The 18,863-nt window shown below is 37.9% G+C and overlaps 1 protein-coding gene across 2 annotated transcripts in view; it reads left to right on the plus strand.

The window, feature by feature from the left end:
- Window positions 1-18,863, plus strand: part of ZNF407 (zinc finger protein 407) — a 420,199-nt gene that overhangs the window by 248,965 nt on the left and 152,371 nt on the right. For both annotated transcript variants that reach the window (XM_082667537.1, XM_082667538.1), the window contains exon 7: window positions 1,852-1,972. In XM_082667537.1, the coding sequence (XP_082523663.1) occupies window positions 1,852-1,972 (121 nt within the window). The remainder of the gene's footprint in view (window positions 1-1,851; window positions 1,973-18,863) is intronic.

Raw genomic sequence — 18,863 nt, forward strand, 5'->3', positions numbered from 1 at the left:
ATCTTTGTGAGAGGAGTTTGCAGTTTCCAGTGTTTAGGCAGTCCTGTCCCCATAATGATGAAGCGCTGGTTATTGGGCACGCTCCTAAGTATCTTACCTATGCCTCGTCTGCTTTAATCCTCACAATTATCTCCATGTTCCGTGTATTATCCTCCTGATCTTGTTCAGGGGTTTACCAGGTAGGGAGTGAAATATGGCAAAACCTGGACTGGGATTGAAGTCCTTTTGGTTTCTTCTAACTGCTGCCCTGGGCTGCAATGACAGGTAAAATGCCATCAGATGAGATGTGTATGCATTCAGTAAATATTACTGCAGTTAATGGGCAAGGCCATATAAACAGACTTAGAGAATGTAGGACAAATTTCTAAACGTTCTGATTTTCAGGGCAGACATAGTTTTGTTGCTAGCTGAATAGATGTAATTTTAAACCAAGATATTTCATCCCTCATTTTCTATATGTTAGTGTACTTATAAAACTATTACAAAAACATGGGAAATAAGTAACAAGTGGAGTTACATATGTAAAATTAATCCGTCCTATGTGTAAAATTTCTCAGGAAAAATGTCTCTTGACAAGAGTATTTCTGTATATCACAACTGTGTTTTGAGGAAGAGGTGGTGAGGTTTTCTCTAGTTCACATGTAATGTGAGCTATACACATATCATTTTAAGTTGCCTGGTAACCACATTAAAAAAAGGAAAAAGTAATAGGTGAAGTTATTTTTTATAAATAGATAATTCAAACAAATACATACAAATTATTATCATTTCAACATGAAGTCAATATAACATTATTACCAATATTTTATTCTCCCCCCGCCGCCCCCAGGACTTTAAAATTTGGTGTGTATTTTGCACTTCCAGCACATCTCAATACAGAGGCCAAATATTTTATCTGTAATTCATGATCTGTATTTAGGTTTGATAAAATTTACATGTCAAAAAGTAGATTCTCTTTCCCAAGCTGTTCTAGACTTAAACATTTTTTCAACAGGTGAATTCAGTATCAGTTTTTAAATTTACATCAATTAAAATTAAATCACCCCATCTCAGGTGCTCACCAGCCAGTACAGCTAGTGGAATTAAAAACTAGTCAGACCTGATTTCTTTGAGTTTGTGTGTGAAGGAGAGAAAGGTATTGATCAGAGGGCCGTGAGTCCTGGGTAGGTCCTTGAACCAGCACAGGGGTGAGCTGTATGTGCAGAGAGACCAGGTGTATCTACACAGGGGAGATGGAATTTACAGGGCTGTTAAATATTATTTCAAATGTTTCTTTGAGGCCTCTTTACCTTTTACTCAACTTAGTGAATTACAGTTTCTCTTTACTTCTAACACTTTTTAAATTGGTGTCAATTTATCGCTTGGTTTTATTTTTTTCCTTCATAGTTAACTTTAAGATTTTAGTAAGTTTTACACTGTGTATTCAAAGTATATATTTGTTACATACTTTTCCATGGTTTTAACCTCACTGAGATTTTTATAATGGCCCTAATCTAACAGTTTGTTAAATGACTCAAAATACAGTGCTAAACCAAAGCTGATATTTATGTTTTTATCTGGATGAGTGCTTCACTGTGTGTTTCTATTTAGATTAGATAATTTAGAATCCTGTGTGTATAAGTTACATATGAACTACAAAATGTGTATCTTGCTTCTGTTCTCATAGAGAAATAAAAATCAATGGTATCTTCTAACTTTCTCACTCTGTGAATAAATATTCAAACATCCTAAGTATGTGTAGTCTTAAAATTTCATGGAAATGAGTGTCTTTTTAATTGTTAATAACAGATTAAGCCCTTCATTTCCAATATTTGTAATTTTTCATCTACAACTCCTCTTGATATATTTCAGGAGAAAAACCTTTTAAATGTGATGAGTGTAACTTTGCCTCCACGACCCAGTCTCATCTGACGCGGCATAAGCGGGTACACACAGGAGAGAAGCCCTACAGGTGCCCCTGGTGTGACTACAGGTAACGATCCGTTATGAAGCAAGTGGAATCAAGTGGGTCCTCATGGTGGGTGAAAATCCTGTTAGACTCACCATAAACGAATTGTGTTTTTGAGTAACGTGAATTAGCATGATTCATATATTAGGAGTGGGAGTTTATTACACCACCTAATTTTGGTGACTGTTTTAAAAGATGTAAAATATTTTTCCATTTTTTACAATCTTAACGTTTAGGTTTTATTTTTTTTTTGGCTGCGTTGGGTCTTCGTTGCTGCACGGCGGCTTTCTCTAGTTGTGGAGAACGGGGGCTGCTCTTTGTTGTGCTGCGCGTGCTTCTCATTGCGGTGGCTTCTCTTGTTGCAGAGCACGGTCTCTAGGCCTGCGGGTTTCAGTAGTTGCAACACGTGGGCTCAGTAGTTGTGGCGCATGGGCTTAGTTGCTCCGTGGCATCTTCCAGGACCAGGGCTCAAACCCGTGTCCCCTGCATTGGCAGGCGGATTCTTAACCACTGCTCCACCAGGGAAGTCCCACATTTAGGTTTTATAATCCATTGATGCACCTGACTTTCAAGTGATTGTAAGGAACCATACAATTAATCAGTTACTCAATGCATACGGCATCTCATCTACTATGAGTGAGTCACTCATTTAGACAATGAAGATAATGTAGGAAATGCTTCCTGCCTTTAAGGATATTGTAGCATAATGGGTGGCTTGTAATGGTAATGTTAGTAAATATTTCTAGTACAGATGTCAGTGGTATTTAAAAACGCCAGGGGAGTGCAAAGAGAAGGAACCAGATCAGTCCTGCTAGAGGAGAAGGCCTGTCAGCCATGGCTTAAAAGATGGGCAGCTTTCAGTCACGTATGCATTCTGCGAGGATGCAGGGAGGTGATGGTACAGCGTGGCATTTCTGTGCTGAGAGCATGTTGGAGGTCATGAGTGCTCCGTCCACTCGTGGAGGCCACAGCGGCTAAGTGACATCTGCCAGGTTGCAGAGTGACTTCGCAGAGGCCGCAAAGCACAGGGGCAGAGAAGCAGGAGTGGCGAATGAGCCTGTTTTACTCTGTGACAAGGTCCGCATATCCCGGGCCTGGTGGAAAATGAAAGGCGGCTGTAGGTTGCAGCTCGATCACGCTGTGTGGGGGGCCTGTGAGCATAACTTCAGAGCTCACTGTGGTCTCTGAGACACCATGTGATGCGCAGGCAGCTGAGGGACATCTTCTTAGGGCCTTGATCAGCCCAACTGTGGGGCTGAAGGTCCCATGGACCCTGTTGTGCATGAGGATGTGGAAACGTTGAGGGTAGTTCTTCAGTGCAGCCTGCCTTTGTTACATATCAGAATATATACCTTAAACCTGAAGCCTTCATTGAAAAATAGATTTTTGTATTCCTGTGGATATAGCCTGTGCGTTCAGTAAATATATTGCCATAATCTCTATTATTATCCTCATTATTGCATTAAGTTTTATGTTGAAGGTCATCTAATAGTACAGACATATTACGGGTATATTTCATTCATCAATTATTCATTCGTTCCACATTTTCTCAGTTCTGTCTTTGCCTAACACTAGATTGGTGTTTCTTTGAGATTTAATAAAATGGTGATCCAATTAGAGGTAGACATAGAAATTCCGAGGAGCTGATAGTACGAATTCTTTAAACAACAAACATTATTGAATGCTCTTTTTCCTTATTAGAGGTCATACTGTAGTTGCCTTCCCTGCAAAACACAGGAAAACAATTGCAAATTTATAAAAATTTCCCTTAATTATCTCTCTTAGCTGTTAGGATTATATTCTTTCAGTCTGTACTTTATGCCTGTTTTGAAGCATTGTTTTTTTTGGTGGTTTCTTTCATTATAAATTTTATTTTTCACACTTAACAAATTGTATAACCATCTTATGTCATTAATCCTGTGTAACTGTGGTTCTCAAAGTATAATTTTTAAGTCGTAGAACTGTTACTTCAAACAAGATCTTGTACAGACCCCATGTATAAAATAGATAAAAGTGGTGTCTACCAGTTACAGATTTCAGAGTTACAGTCTGTAAGTCACTTATTATAACACTAACGAATATCATATAAGACTGTTTGACAAGCAAAAAGTTTTCAAATGGGGGGAGTTCTTGCTAACAGTTGCTGTTGGATTAGCCTTGGTGTCCAGTTTATGACTTTGCAGGGAGCGCTCAGCAGGGGCGGGTCGTCAGGAGCTAGGGTCTTGAGGCTCACTGCAGCCGTTCAGCCTCTTCTTCATTTACAAAAGACAAATGATTTGGGTACGAACTTCAGGAACACTGCTGACGTGCGGTGAGGAACACACTAGATCACTTATCCAGAGCTTGGCTGTGCACATCAGCCCTTGTTTTCACTCTCATCTCAGGTTAGGACTTCAGATGATTGTAGGCTTTACTTGACCTGACAAACCTCAAGATACTGTTCAGTGAGGTAATGCAAGAGTTTCAGTGCCTTGAAGGTCTTTAGTGTCTGAAAATTATAATACATGCCATGATGGATTTTTTTTTTTTTTTTACAGTTTTTGAAGTTGTTAAAAAAAAAAAACCCAAATCAATTGTTAGATAATGACTGAAATACCTTAGAGTTTCAAAAGGCCTAGTTTGAAAACCACTCTTTTCTTCAATGTAATTTTAATACTTGCATGGCCTCTAGTTAGATTGTTAAACAATAATAACTTTATTAAATTTTTAGACATTTCTGCCATTTTCAGGTTTTTACTCCAAAAATACTTTTACCGAAATCTCTGTGTGTGTCCGTGATTTTTTTGGAAGGAATTCATAGAAGTATGACTTAAGGCTGTTAATAGTACTGCTGCAGAGATTGGGATGTGCATTTTGTTTGGCTGATCAGTACTGTGTTTTGGTGCACTCAAGTCTCTGTATGCATGAACATATTTCTCAGTATTTCAGGTTTTCTGGGCTTGAAATTGTATTATACTTTTGCGAAGGTCGAGGTCGTGTTACTTGTCCCCTATCCAAGTTATCACCTTGAAGTAGCATCACGTCCGTGGAGCAGTGCGTTGCATCCAGCTGGATCCCGTCCGTATCAGACCTCTGAGGCACTGTCGTGAAAAGGAGCTGGTGTTTTCTAAGACTGTTGTCACTCTCCTATGAATTAATACTCAGGATGTTTACATCTAGTGATTGCTATCAAATTTCCTGTTGAAATGCTTAAAGTCCTTGATAAAAGGGTGATTTTATCTTTATTTAAGTCTTTTTAATAATTTGAATATTATTGAAAGTAAATAGTTTGAACACTTTCTGTTCACGGGACAGTTTTATCATTCTGCGTATATACAAGGTTGGGTTTGCTTTTACTAATGAACAAAAGACAAGTTAACTTGACCAGGAGTATGAAAAACTTCCAAATATATGAACACTCCTAAAGTTAGTGACTATGAATGAAATGTAGAATTTTCAATGGATACCTTCGTTTTCTTGTTGAGGAGAATAAGATTTTTAAATGAGCAGGTAGTTAAGTTCATAAAGATTGTTTTGGTTGCATAGCATGGGAAGAACAAAATGCTTACCATATCTACCTTACAACAACAAAGTATCTTCTTTCACAAGATAAAGAAATTGGAGTAGGTATGATTTCTGTAGAATAAAAGTATGTATAAGATGATCACATATTTCCTGAGAAAATATGGTCATATTTGTCTCATCAGTATCTTTCCATAATATTTTGTTGCTTAAAATATTTAAATACTTTTTTCATATTTAGATTTTTGTCTGCTTAATATAAATAGATAAACATTATTCCTGTAGAATATTCCTGTTGTTGTCATTATTAACACTTATTTGCAGGTAAATTACCATCATTAGAAACTGAAGTATTATTTAAATTTCATTTGAAAATATATTTTTCATTTTATAAATTGAACATCAGTGGAGAAATTTTAGTAGTTATAATTATTCATGAAAAATGTGAATATAGATTTGTTTACAAAAGAATTTTATAATTGGTCTTTTGAACCTGGGGCTATTTTTCAAGTTTGCATTATTAATTTAGACAGTGACATCTCATTCTGTTTAGATGTAAACGTGTACCCTTTTCCTAAGCTTTTACTGTCTAAGATATCCAAAATTCGAATCCATTATAGATCAGTATATTCCATCATTGCTCCAAAGCTTTTTCACTATTAATTAGTATTCATTATAATTTCAAAGCATAAATTTAGAGTCATAGCACGCTGTCCTACCATATTATTTATGCAGCAAATTCTTCAGATTTTTTCCTACCTTAAAATGGAAACAATCTAACATTTTTCTATACTTTTATTTTTTGTTATGTTTTAATTGTCACTTCTCTATTAAGGAGAGAAATAGAAAAAACTTTAATATGTTATAGTAAGTACCCTTTCTAATAATGTAAATCCTTATTTCCCCACGGAGTTTATTAAATATCAGGCTGCACTCTGTTCCACTGATGACACTGGCTTTCACAAGAGATCTGATGACTTGCCCTAAAGTTGGCTGTAATTGGGCTTTCTTTTACGTGAAACTCACCTTCTCATTGGCTTCCATTTTTTAAGGTTAATAAATGCATATTAAACAGTAAACCACTGATAAGTCATGAAAAGTAACACAAAATTCTACCCGCAGTATTAAAAATATAAAGGATATTCTTACATGACACTTTAAATGTCATTTAGTAAGTCAAAGAAAACTAAAATTCAGCCCAAAGTATGCAGTTTGATCATTTATTTGTTGCATCCCTATTATTGATCTTGAAATACCTTCATTGTTCCTTAAGACTGAGATTTTTGCTCAACTGCATAATTGCCTTAGTGCGCCAATGTTACACACTCTTTTAAAAAGTTGTTTTTACTGTTCTACTTTTCATTTTATTCACTATTCTTTTTTTATTATTTGAAATTATAACTCCAGTTAGAAATATGACATATCATAGAGCTGAGGAATAAAATTGATAAATCCTGCCTCATATTAAAGATTTACCCCCATTGTTTTGCTGAACTTGGAAATACACTCTGATTCTTTTCCTTACTTGATGGTTTACTTAGCTCTTGGCCAGTGTATTTCATAGAATCATTAATGCACTAGGTTTTGATCTCAAGAAGGGTTTTCATTCCTTTTAGATGAGGTGAGGCTAAGAATATTTGATTTACCCTTTGACCCAAGTAGTGGAGTCTCAACAAAAAATGTACTTTTTGTGATATTCCCCAACGTCTCTTTTATCACTCTTCTAAATATTTCGTTTAGTATTTCTTATAATCAAATTTGGTAAGTTTTTGCACACATGACTAGACTAGGTAAAATTTAGTGTTTGTCACAAGCATTTGAAATGTGTGTGTGTGTGTGTGTGGGTGTATCCTAGAAAGTTTTTGTCAAAGAATACTTTTAATTTAATTGAATTCTGTCTTAACTTTACATGATGCTGGAAGCATTTTTAGGATAGTTTTAAGATGTAATGATAAAAAAAATATGATAAATCTTTATTTCCCTTTAAAGTTTGTATTAATTTCTCAAATACATATTCTATAAAGTGTCTCAGTTATGAAAACTTTTTCAGGTCTTAGATAATAGTATGCCTTTTTACATAATTTTGCTGTATAAACATTTTATGTTTATTAGGCTTTACTGAATAATAAGGTACTAAGGCCTCAGTATACGATGGGATCATTGTTCTGTCTTCCATTGTTTCAGCAGCATCCTGACTTGGGGACTGACTCTGCAGGGGATAATTTCCTCCCTGTGGATGATCTCCCCTGAGGGTTCCTGTTTTCCTTTGGCTTCCTGTGCAGGTTCACAGGTTGTAGCAGGAGAAGCAATAGATGGATCAAACTTGGGTTCGCCCTGAATAATAACAAGGAGAAAAACCAGATTTTGTCTTTGTATCAGAACATCATATATACTGAGAGAGAAGTGAAATTATACATAAGGAAATGAACAGCACACATTTCTTTTTCTGAAGAATCAAAGGTAGCATTCATTTATTTTGGGTGATTTTGAAGTTCCTGAAGAGTAATGACACTGCATAAAAATAAATGAAAATGTCTAATATTAATTTATATTTGAAGCAATTTGATTGATGCCACAAGCCTAGTTATAGCAGAACGAAATTTAAATTCAAAACATTTTGTCAGTGAAGTAAGCCAGACAGAGAAAGCCTAATATTGCATGATATCACTTATGTGTGGAATCTTAAAAAAAAATGAAAGCAACAACAACAACAACAACAAAACGGTCAAACTCATAGAAACAGAGAGCAGAAGAGTAGTTGCCAGGGAGTGGGGGAAACAGGGAGAGGTTGGTAAAAGGTTACAAACTTTCAGTTATGAGTAAGGTCTGAAGAGCTAATGTACTACATGGTGACTATCATTGATGAACTGTTTTGAATACTGGAAATTAGCTAGGAGAGTAGAACTTAAATATTCTCACCCAAAAATAAATAAATAAAACATACCAGTCAATACTATTTCATTAATATCAAGTCTGTTTCTTATGTGTTTATATTCTACTCTATTTTAACTGCTAATCCAGTTAATGGAATAAAAAGCAGATGTCCTAGGCTGAAAGGTTAGTTTGAAAGTCTCAAAGCCCAGTTACTTTGCAAACTTTTCTTGGGATAATGATGATTCCAAGGCTTTCCTCCCTTTGTGGTCAGTTCCTTCTGGGAGGCAGATGTGTCTGTTGTACTATGTTTGTAGTACTTGTCCTGGTAGATGGCCCCTTCCTGCTTGCTACCCTCACACAGTTCAGTGAGCCACAGGTAGATGTCAGTATCGTGGCTGGTTTGTGGAACCGTGTTTGGTCATTGGCTGTATAAATATTGCTTAAGAAGATTCTCCTAGCAGGTGTCAAGATGGTACTTTATGGAGCTGTACTATCTTTCACGTGGAGTAGATGTTTCTGGTAAGTTTCCATGGGATCTTTTGAGGGGTTCCCTAAAAAAAACATAATTGTATTTTCAGGTTTTTCTATCCTAATTATGAAAGTTGTACTGTATGTAAGTGTATTTTTTATTCCTAACGTTTATGTTTCAGCAGAAATTGAATTCTTTCTGAACAAATATCTCCTAATTTTCTCTGATCATTTTATTAGTGAATTTCAAAAAAAAAAATCTCAGTAATTCTAATTGTGGTTTTGATTTAGTTTTGTATTTTCTATAACATATATGTCTAATGTTTTGTTTATTTGTAGCATATTTTACTCATACTTTTCTTCTCTGCCCTGAGACACCCAAGCACATAGACTTCTAAAAATTTTTGTTTAAGCCTATGTGCTAATATAGCACAGTATTTATGTCAGACCTTTAGTTACTGTTGGTAAATTTTCATCTTACAGCAGTTGGTTAAGTAAAAAAAAAAAAAATCTGTAGACTTGAAAATAAATAGATTCCATAGCATTAAAAAATATAAATTGGTTCATATGTCTTTAAAAGGGAGAAAAATCTAAGATAATTTGTTTATGACTATAAGTAATTATTTGTTGATGTAGCTGAAATCGTCATTGAGATCACAGATTAATTAAAAGAGCCGTTCTGAACACAAAGTGTCCATACATTCCCTTTGCTGTCTCTTAAAGTAGAATCTAGATAAACATGTTTATTTAACCTGCTGTTGTTGAGTCCCAAATCCAGTCATTATAAAAAGACCAGCACTATCTTTGGGGATGGTCTTTCTACAAGGAGTTACTATGGATAGTCCCTTGGGTGGTAGTTAGATATATCTGTATGTATTGTGGTAGAAAGAAAGGCCTTAGAGATGAAAAAAATAGAAAAAAAATTTTGGGCAATAGTCTCTTGCATAATAAGTTATTCCTCAGACACTAGAGCTATTATCACACAACAAAACACTTTACTATGTAACTAGCTATATCTCCCGGCGTTAGAGGCTCTTACAGTGTGTAGCTTATTAGGAAAACCCTGTAATCACCAGGATTATCTAGAACAACAGTTAGTGGAGCATCAGGCCCACCCTTCTGGTTATATGGTTGAGTTTCACAAGGTCAGATGTGGGGCTGAGAGAAATAATAATACCTTTGAAGTGTATAAAAGTTTGACCACCTGTCATTAGTTCAGTGAGAATGCTAAGATCTTAGTTATTTCATTTTGTTTTTGGATCCTTTGTTTCAGTATGTTCTGAAGTATTGCCTCTCTGGGGCCTGTAAAAAACTGGAAGAAGGAAGGAGAAGGAGAGAAAAACTTGGAATGTTTAGGTAGTGGGGACCCAGTGGTCTGTATGAGGCAGCTTCTCCATCAGTGTGCCTTCTAGACCTCAGACCCCTTCAGTGGAATAAGATGCTGCCTTCCTGGTAGCACCTGTGTATGTTTTGGCTTTAGGTTAAGAATGTTTGTAAAAACAAGATTACATCTTTTCTCACTTTCACATCTTTATTTTCTTAATTAAGAGAATGTAGCACAAACCCTTTCTTGACTTTTTCCTATTTATGAGAAGTACTGTGCTTGTGAGAAGTTCTATAACAAGAAGTATTCCCGAATATTTTCCTTTTTTGGAAAATGGTGTTGTGCCTTTCCTTCCTGCATAGTGAGCTGTACTTGAAATAAACCAGAATCTGTTATTCAGTAACATAATATGCATAATATGTAATGTGATACTTTTCCCTACAGGGAATTTTAACGTAATATTAACCTTCCCCTTACCCCTTAAACTTTAGTTCCTTACTCTTAATTCTTTTGGTTTGCGTCTTGCTAAACAACCCTACTCTCTCATTTTGTATCTTTTATATCAGTTGTGACACCGTTTGGGGTTCTCTCACTATTTAAGTTTTGAATCATGTTGATTAACTGAACTCAGTCATATCTTTCCTGATTGTTTTGGTTTTTATTCATTTTAAATTACAACTTTTAAGAAATATGAAATGAAAATGAAATGTCATAAAACAAATTAGAATTTTCCCATACAGAGAAAATGTGGTAAACTTTTAGTGCTTATGCTTAACTAAATCAGTTAATCTCTTGGATTGAATTATTTGAGGTAAAACGTGGTTGACACTTAAATTTGAGTAGTTTGTTTTGTTCTAAAAACCTCAGATAGCTTTAATTTTAATTAAAAGTAAGATTCTGTCCCACTTTCCACTCCCAATTTATATTTTTCATTTGATTTTAAGTTATTGTCTCATGTCGGCCAGCCTGGATTGTAGGACATATGGGATTATGTGGTGAAGGCGGGCAAGAAGTCCTGTGGGCCATTTAGTCCATGCCGGGGAGTTTGAGTTTTACCCCAAAGGCAGTGCGTAGCCAGTGGAGAATTTTAAGGAGGGAACTGACATATTCTTATTTTGCTTTGCAGTAATCACTGACGCAGTACAAATGAAGAGGCAGAGAGGGACACAGCAGGTGTTGGGAGAGCATTTAAAGGACAATTGCAAAGATGCAGGCAGAAATAAGTGACTAATCCTAAATAAATTAACACAGTAGCCATGAAGGATAGACAGAGAGGCTGATTCCAGTGCTTGTTAGGAGGTAGAATGAATGAACACGGTGACCAAATGGATGCATTTGGGGACAGGGTGACAGAAAGACGCGTGCCATCCTTTACATGCCTAGGCTAGGGCTGCTGAGTGAGCGGCAGTGCCATTTACCAGGTCCTCACTCCCGGAGGAGAGATCCCTTTAGCAAAATGACGACGTGTGTGGGTTGGATGCATTGACTTTGAAGTGCCCATGGGCATCCACATGGAAACGTGCCGGTAAATGTGTCGGTCAGTGCTGGTGTATGTGGAACTTGAAAGCAGCGATGCGATTGGCATTTCCCTTGGAAAATGCGGAAAACGAAAAAGCAGAGGGGCAAAGAGAAGTGTCAGAGAGACTGAGAAGTAGCCTCCTGATATGGAAGGGACCTCTGGGCAGCAGGCAGGCAGCACTCAGGGCAGTGCACCTGCCGCAGCCACCCGGACGGCATGGGTTCTCTGGGGAAGCCCGGTCCTAGCACAGGGGTAGGAGCAGAAAGCACGCGAGGGGTCAGAGGTGACGTGGTGAGGATACTTGCTAGCTGGTCTTGAAAGGAGTGTCTTGAAGGCTGCTTCCTGCAAACGCTTGGGGAGCTGGGATAGCTGCATGCGCAGAGAGCTGGATGCACATTGTATTTGTGTGTTTGTTTTCATCTGTTTGCTTAAGATTGCTTTTAAAATTTTACTAAAATGCTTACAGGCGGAGGTGAAAGAGCCAGCTGAAATAATGAAGTTGAACAGTGCTTTTACCTAAGGGCTCAGGTGGTGCATGTCAGGTGAGGGTTTTGTGACGCATCCGGGGCGCTGATAATGATTTTGAAGAATCAGCAGTGCCTCCCTGTTCCCACCTTGGGACCTCTCGAGATGGAGAGCTACAGCTTCAAGCCTCTGAATCTTTACCCTCCCACAGTTTGGGAACACTGCGTAGCACCACCTTTTCCTTTGTTGTGTTCAGAGTTTTGAATCAAAGAACATGGAGACTGTGTAATGGGACTGTTCTGCCCTCCCTACACACACATTCAAACACTGGAATTTTATTTGCTTTCTGTGAGGAATTTACTTCCACAAAATATTGTACTACTTTAACTGTTATACATAATTCAAAAATTTGCTTGGCACTAGCAAACAGTTCAGGGCAATCATTTAACAAACACTCATCTTAAATGTAATCTTTTAAAGTGTGACATCTTTTCTATGACTTATTCTAAACAATTTTTGCTAATGTCTTAGGGTTTTTCTAAGGCCAGTAAATCTCATGGGCCCCTCTAGTGACATCATAAGCCAGTGGAAACTCACAGACGTTTATCGTGATGACACCTGACCCCCATATATATGTACAACCCTTGCTGTTTGTTTTACCTACCTTTCATTTGCGTGACTTCTTCCAAATAATTATAGGTATGGTATAACTCTTTGGCCAATCACAGCTTTGATTATACTTCTTATGTCCATTTGTACTAAAACTTCTGTTTCACTGTTTTAGATTGACCCCTGCCTTCTTCAAATTGCCATATTTCTAGAAACATATACGCTACTGGAATGGTCCTACCAAGAGAAACGTTAATAATAAGGACCATGTGGGTACTGGAGTTAGTGTGTGTATAGTATGAAAAGAGAAAGCAAATATATCACTCCTTAGGGTGAGGTAGGGTACATGATTTGTTTTCATGACTTAAGGTATATTATAACTGCTGAGTGTTGGTGTCAGTTGTACTAAACCACTAAAAAGTAGAAATAAGTCATATATATTGCCCCACAGGTTGATGTATGCTTTTCTTTTGCATTCACTATCATTTTGTATGGATTTCCTTTGATTCTATTGGAATTTTTGCTGCTTTGTTTCATTATAAATTATGGTTACCACAAGATGGTTATGGCTGCCTCTCAGATTTTGGTTTTAGCTTGTTTCTCAGCTTTAAAAATGAAAAGCACATTTCCCTGTGCAAATTGAGATAGTTCTGTACATCTTGTAACAAATTTTTGGCACCATTTCCATGAGTACAAATAAAGGTAGTAGAGATACTCACCACAGCGCCCCTGAGGTAGGTTCATTTTAGCATTGACTGCAAGGTGTTATTGAAACAGTTGGGGCAGCTTCCTTTCTCTCTCTGCTAACACAGCTTTCTTAAGGAAGAAGGCTCTCAAAGACGCCACCTAGGAATGGCAGTGAATAAGTGTGTCATTGGAAATGTACCCTCAGACTCAAGGAGCTATGTGCCTGGGAAATATATGGACGATATCAGCATGTGTGTGTGTGTGTGTGTGTGTGTGTGTGTGTATGTATATATATATATATATATATAAATTAATTACATGTTCCTTCCAATTAATGATTTCTGGATGGCCTATGAAAATGACGTTATGAATGTAATGATTACAGAATCCAAATCCTACCTCTTGTTATGTGTACTTATTTTTAACTACACACGCACACACACATATTACCTTCCTTGCATCCATTTTTAACACAACAATCTTCTAAAATATTGTGGGTTCTGATGTAAAAGAGATTCAGAACAAGGCTCCAGTTTTATTCTTTTTTCTTTTTTAGTTGAAAACTGGAAGCTGTGTCTGCTTTAGCTGTAAAAGCACAATCAAGGCACCATGATAAGTGAGTTGGTGCTGTAAAAGTAAAACGAATTTTGCCTTCACTCACATGAACTATAGAAGGAGGAAGCTTTATTGTCCCTGGGAAAGTGATAAGGCAGAGTAATTGTATATTATACTGTCCTGGAACATCTGCCTGAAGACTGTTGGAGCAATTCATCCATCATGGACGATACAGCATGCTTTGTCTTTCTGCTTTAACCTGTCCCCACTGCTGGCCTGCGCAGAGGTTTTGATAGGGACTGTGCCTGGGCCGGGGCGCACATTAATCAGTCCCCTTGTTCAACACTCCAGCTGACATAATTACAACCTGCGCACAGCAGTTATTCAAGTCGAGTCCTTGTCACTCGTGGTGCGAAACTACACAGCCCCGATCCCGGAGGAGATTGCCTTATCACACAGAACAAGGGCTCGCAGGAGTCGAAGAGAATAGAAATGGGAAAATGTCTTCCGGGAGTACTGTATATTCCTTTAAAATAAGACGTTTGAGAGACTTACAAGGGACAAAGGGAAGCATCGTGTGCAGTGACTGAAATGAACCAGTTATGATTGTTAAGTGGATTACCTGGAGCATTTCTGTAAAAACGGACGTAGATTATTAAATAAATTCGATGGCCCCTCGTAATCAGTAATTCTCTTAAGTTTCTTCAAAAGTGATCGCAAAACTTTACAGTTATAAAAGGTTTAAACGCTCCTTGATAGGACTCAATTTTACAAAATAAAGTATGCATTTTAAATCTACTCTCAGTATACACTTAACTCAGAGAGCTTTGTAAGGAATAAACGTAGAGCCAGAGAAAGAGCCTTTCAGGAGACTTTCAAAGACAGGGAAGTTCACTGTTTCCTGTGGCCGGAAAATAAACTTTCCGTCTTATTATTTGCCACACCTCCTCACTCTAATCCTGGTGGCGTGCTGGCCAGGCCCCTCCAGTATACCAGGTGTGAGGGACGCACTCTCCTTTCAGCCACTTGAGAAGTATTTAAAATTTTATCGCAGCCCCTCCCGTGCCCCTAATAGACCAAGGGAGTCTGTGGGCATGTAGTGAATTATTGTGATCAGGTCTGCACACCTCCCCAGTGAACTGTGCTCTTACTCATGTGTGCAGAAGCTGTGGGTATTTTAAATCCAGCCTTTTAAATTTTTTTTTGTCTCTTTGACATTATAAGATTGTCCCAAGTAAAATCAAGTGTGGCCCAGACTCAGAAATGTTGTGAAATGTATTTTTGGTTCAGTAAAAATTTTACTTATATAACCTTAAGTTTGAAAAGCTCTCAACTAGTAAAGCTACAGTAAACTACTACATATATTTATATCTTCATTTATAAAGCAGTATTATTTGTAGCTGACTATTTCAAGCCAGAGCTCGGTAAGCACACACCTGCGTGTAGTTGAGGCCCTGGTGAGCGTCTCTGTGCGCCTCTCTGCCCTCCTTAGCCTCCCCTACAACTACGATTCCAGTGACTGCTTGGACTTAGCAGGAGGGGCAGGCTGCACTTGCCTCAACTTTATTAAAGATCCTTTTCTTCGGAAGGCCTCTCGTCCACGTGCCTTTCCTGGTTTCACATCATTTCACTTTGTTAAATTAGCTAGTTAACAGAAAAGGAGAGACTAACACTCTGTGCGGTAAGGACGTAGGTTTGTAGAAATGAAAAGCTGGAGTGGGAACTCTGTTTATTTCAAAGGTCCAATATAAAAAGAGTGGCAAGATAACAGCGGAAAGGATTTCCACCAGCACTCACTGCAGCCATGCAGAAAACGCGTGGGAGGACGAGCAACATGTACGGCTAACGTGGTGTTCTGATTTCGCCAGTCACAGACTTCAAGCGGTGTTGTTAGCTCAGCCCTGAAGAATGTTTCTGTGGTCAAGTCAGTTTGAGAAACACTCTCTGTATTGCACTGCCTTCCTCAGATGCATAATGAGCAGCATATGAAAGACTCAAGGGATTCCTGCTGTAAAGAAAAATATATAGGGACCTCCCTGATGGTCCAGTGGTAAAGAGCCTGCCTGCCAGTGCAGGGGACGCGGGTTGGATCCCTGGTCGGGAAACTAGTCTCCCACATGCCGTGGGACAACTAAGCCCGTGTGCCCACGCACCCCGGAGCCCACGTGCCACAACTAGAGAGAGAAAACCTGCATGCCGCAATTAGAGAGAAGCCTCTGCGCTGCAGCGAAGACCCAACGCAGCCAAAAACAATAAAGAAATAAATGAATATTTTTTTTAAAAAAGATTCCGATGGTATTAAAAAAAAGAATTCCAAGTTGGTGATTTATATATATATATATATATATATATATATATATATATATATTTTTCAGTTACACACAAAATTATATGTATAATTTTGTGTAACTGAAGTATGTGAAACGTTGGCCACCGAGGCCTTTTCCTGAAGCCCTGTAGGCATCGTGCTGGACTAATTTGGATGCTGGGATGTTTCTGTGTTGTTAAAGGATAGGCCACCATTAATGTCTGCTATGCGTTTTTACCTGAGAGAATGGGCATTTATTTTCTCATAAGCACGTAGGATACGGCGTCTGGTAATTACTTAAACTTACTTATATAAGCTTATAGCTTGTTGTCTTCATGGCAGATGAAAGTCTACCATGCACTTTTCTCAAAGCAAGTTACCTTCTTCTAGACTGAGAATATATATTCCGTATATTAAGAAGTGAACAGTTAATGAAATTATAAGTGTCTTTTCCTCTTTGGGCTAAAGAAGAACCAAGGAGAAGTCAAGGTTCTGTAGGGCTTGCACTGGTGGGTGGCCCTCCTCACTGCTTATGCCATGGAGGACAAGCCACGTCTGGCCACGTGTTTAAATCAATCTCCTGTTCTACAACCACACAAACTGTGTGAGTGGAACTATTCTTGAAGCGTTAAATGCTAACGAAATAATTTGGGTTTCTAACAGAGACAGAGCTTACTGTCGCTTCCTGCTCTTTCTTCTTTGTGAATCTCATTGTTCTCCAGTAGAGTGGAAGGTGGAGCAGGTTGTTAAATTCAAAGCAGCTTATTGCTCTTACTGGTTGTAGAAACCAAAACAAGCAGAGATATGAATAGAGAAGTAATGTAAGTGGATGTAAATGTGGGAACATGAATGGTGGAAAACAGATGGGAAGTTCTACATACTTTTGGGAGTAGAAGGAGCGGTAGAGCAGTGTGCAAATCCTGTCAAAGGCAGTGGCATATCCATAGGTAAGTGTGCAGTTAATCAATGTTATTTGAAGTCAGTTGAAGTCAGTCAAGTATTTTGAATAGCATGGAAACAAGATAATTTTAGGCCATTCTCAATTAAAGATGTCACTGAAGGGGGCGTGACAGTCCTGTAAGTAGACAGGTGGAATTTTCAACCCTATTTCAAAATTAAGTTTCATTTTATGAAGCATGGCCTTTTGTTATGGTTGTTGATGTACATGGCTCACCTCTCCTATCACATTGCGTTCTCTTTGAGGATATAACCAAAATGATTCATTTTTATGTTTCTTTTAATATAGTAGGCACTAAATAAATATTTGTTGAGTAAATTCATTTTGAAAATAATAAATCAATACCTACGAAAATAGACTTTTCTTGTAATCATAGACTTCCCATGGAAATCATAATGATAATTAGACTTAAATTACTTCTGTTCTGAAAGACCTCCCAGTGGGTTTGAAAGGCTGGCCTTGCCCTTTTAGACCAGCACCCAGATGTACGGGTGAGCAGAGCCCATGCGTGGGTCACATGGGCCAGCGCTGTGGCTGCCGTGTGGCGGCTTCTCCATGAGCATGTGGTATTGGTAGCTGCACTTGGGACGGGGCTGTGAATACCTGACAGCGACATGGCGGCAGAGCCCAGAACCTGGGTCCTTCCAGCCACTGGAGAGCAGTGGATGGATCACGGTCAATCAGGCGACCGCCTTCATCCACTCCTGTGCTAACTCACAGGCTCCTTCTTCCTGTGAGACACTGTTCTGTGTTATCAGATGACGCACATCCCCTTATATCACATAACAAATGTTAACTATAGCTGAGAAATGGGGAGAAAAATTAATGTACATCAGTTTTTATTGTCACAGCGATTGATTTCAAAGAATTGGGATTTATGAAGAGCAGGAACCAATGAGAAGTGACCTGATAGGAATTGTCCTATTTAATAGTTAGCCGCCAGTTAGGAAAAAAGAAAAAGAAAATTCGTAGAATTCAGAACAGGGTGATCCGGAAATTGTCCAATTAAAATTTGATATTGCAGAAAATGTTCAGAAGATTGTGTTTTGTGCTTACTTCTGATTTCTATAAATTCTTTTTTGCCTTAGAGTTTATAGAAATGGTGTATTTCATTACTTACAAAATTATCCAAAAAAAGAAACTTCGGATAATTTTGTAAGTAATGAACTATACTGTTATTTTTAAGTATCTGTTTTACTTAGATGCCTATAAAACTTACTGTTATTGTATATTATTTTTACTATTTGAACTTTATCATTTGAAAAGTCAGAGTCTTACTATCCTGCCCCATTCCAGGTCCTCTTCACGCCCACTCTCCTGACGTAACCGCTTGTGACCAATCCTATTTTTGTCCTGCTAGAGATAACCTAAACACTTTGCTGATTCTCTGTTTCTTGGTGTATGGGCAGCACAGATCAGGAAGTTAGCTCATGCACCCGGTTTACCGCTACACCTCTCCTCTCTCCCCTATTTTTTTTTTACTGTATTCATTTTGGTTTTCTAAGTGATTACCTTTACAACCTGACTTACCTTACTTAAATCTTTTACTTGATTCATCAAATTGAATTATGTCTATGTAAGCATGAGAATCTTCACACTTGATTTTCATTTCTATTACCAACTTATGTCAGCTATACTGTTGTATTG

Source organism: Grampus griseus, assembly GCF_964374135.1.
Source record: "Grampus griseus genome assembly, chromosome: 12".
NCBI classification, from domain to species: domain Eukaryota; kingdom Metazoa; phylum Chordata; class Mammalia; order Artiodactyla; family Delphinidae; genus Grampus; species Grampus griseus.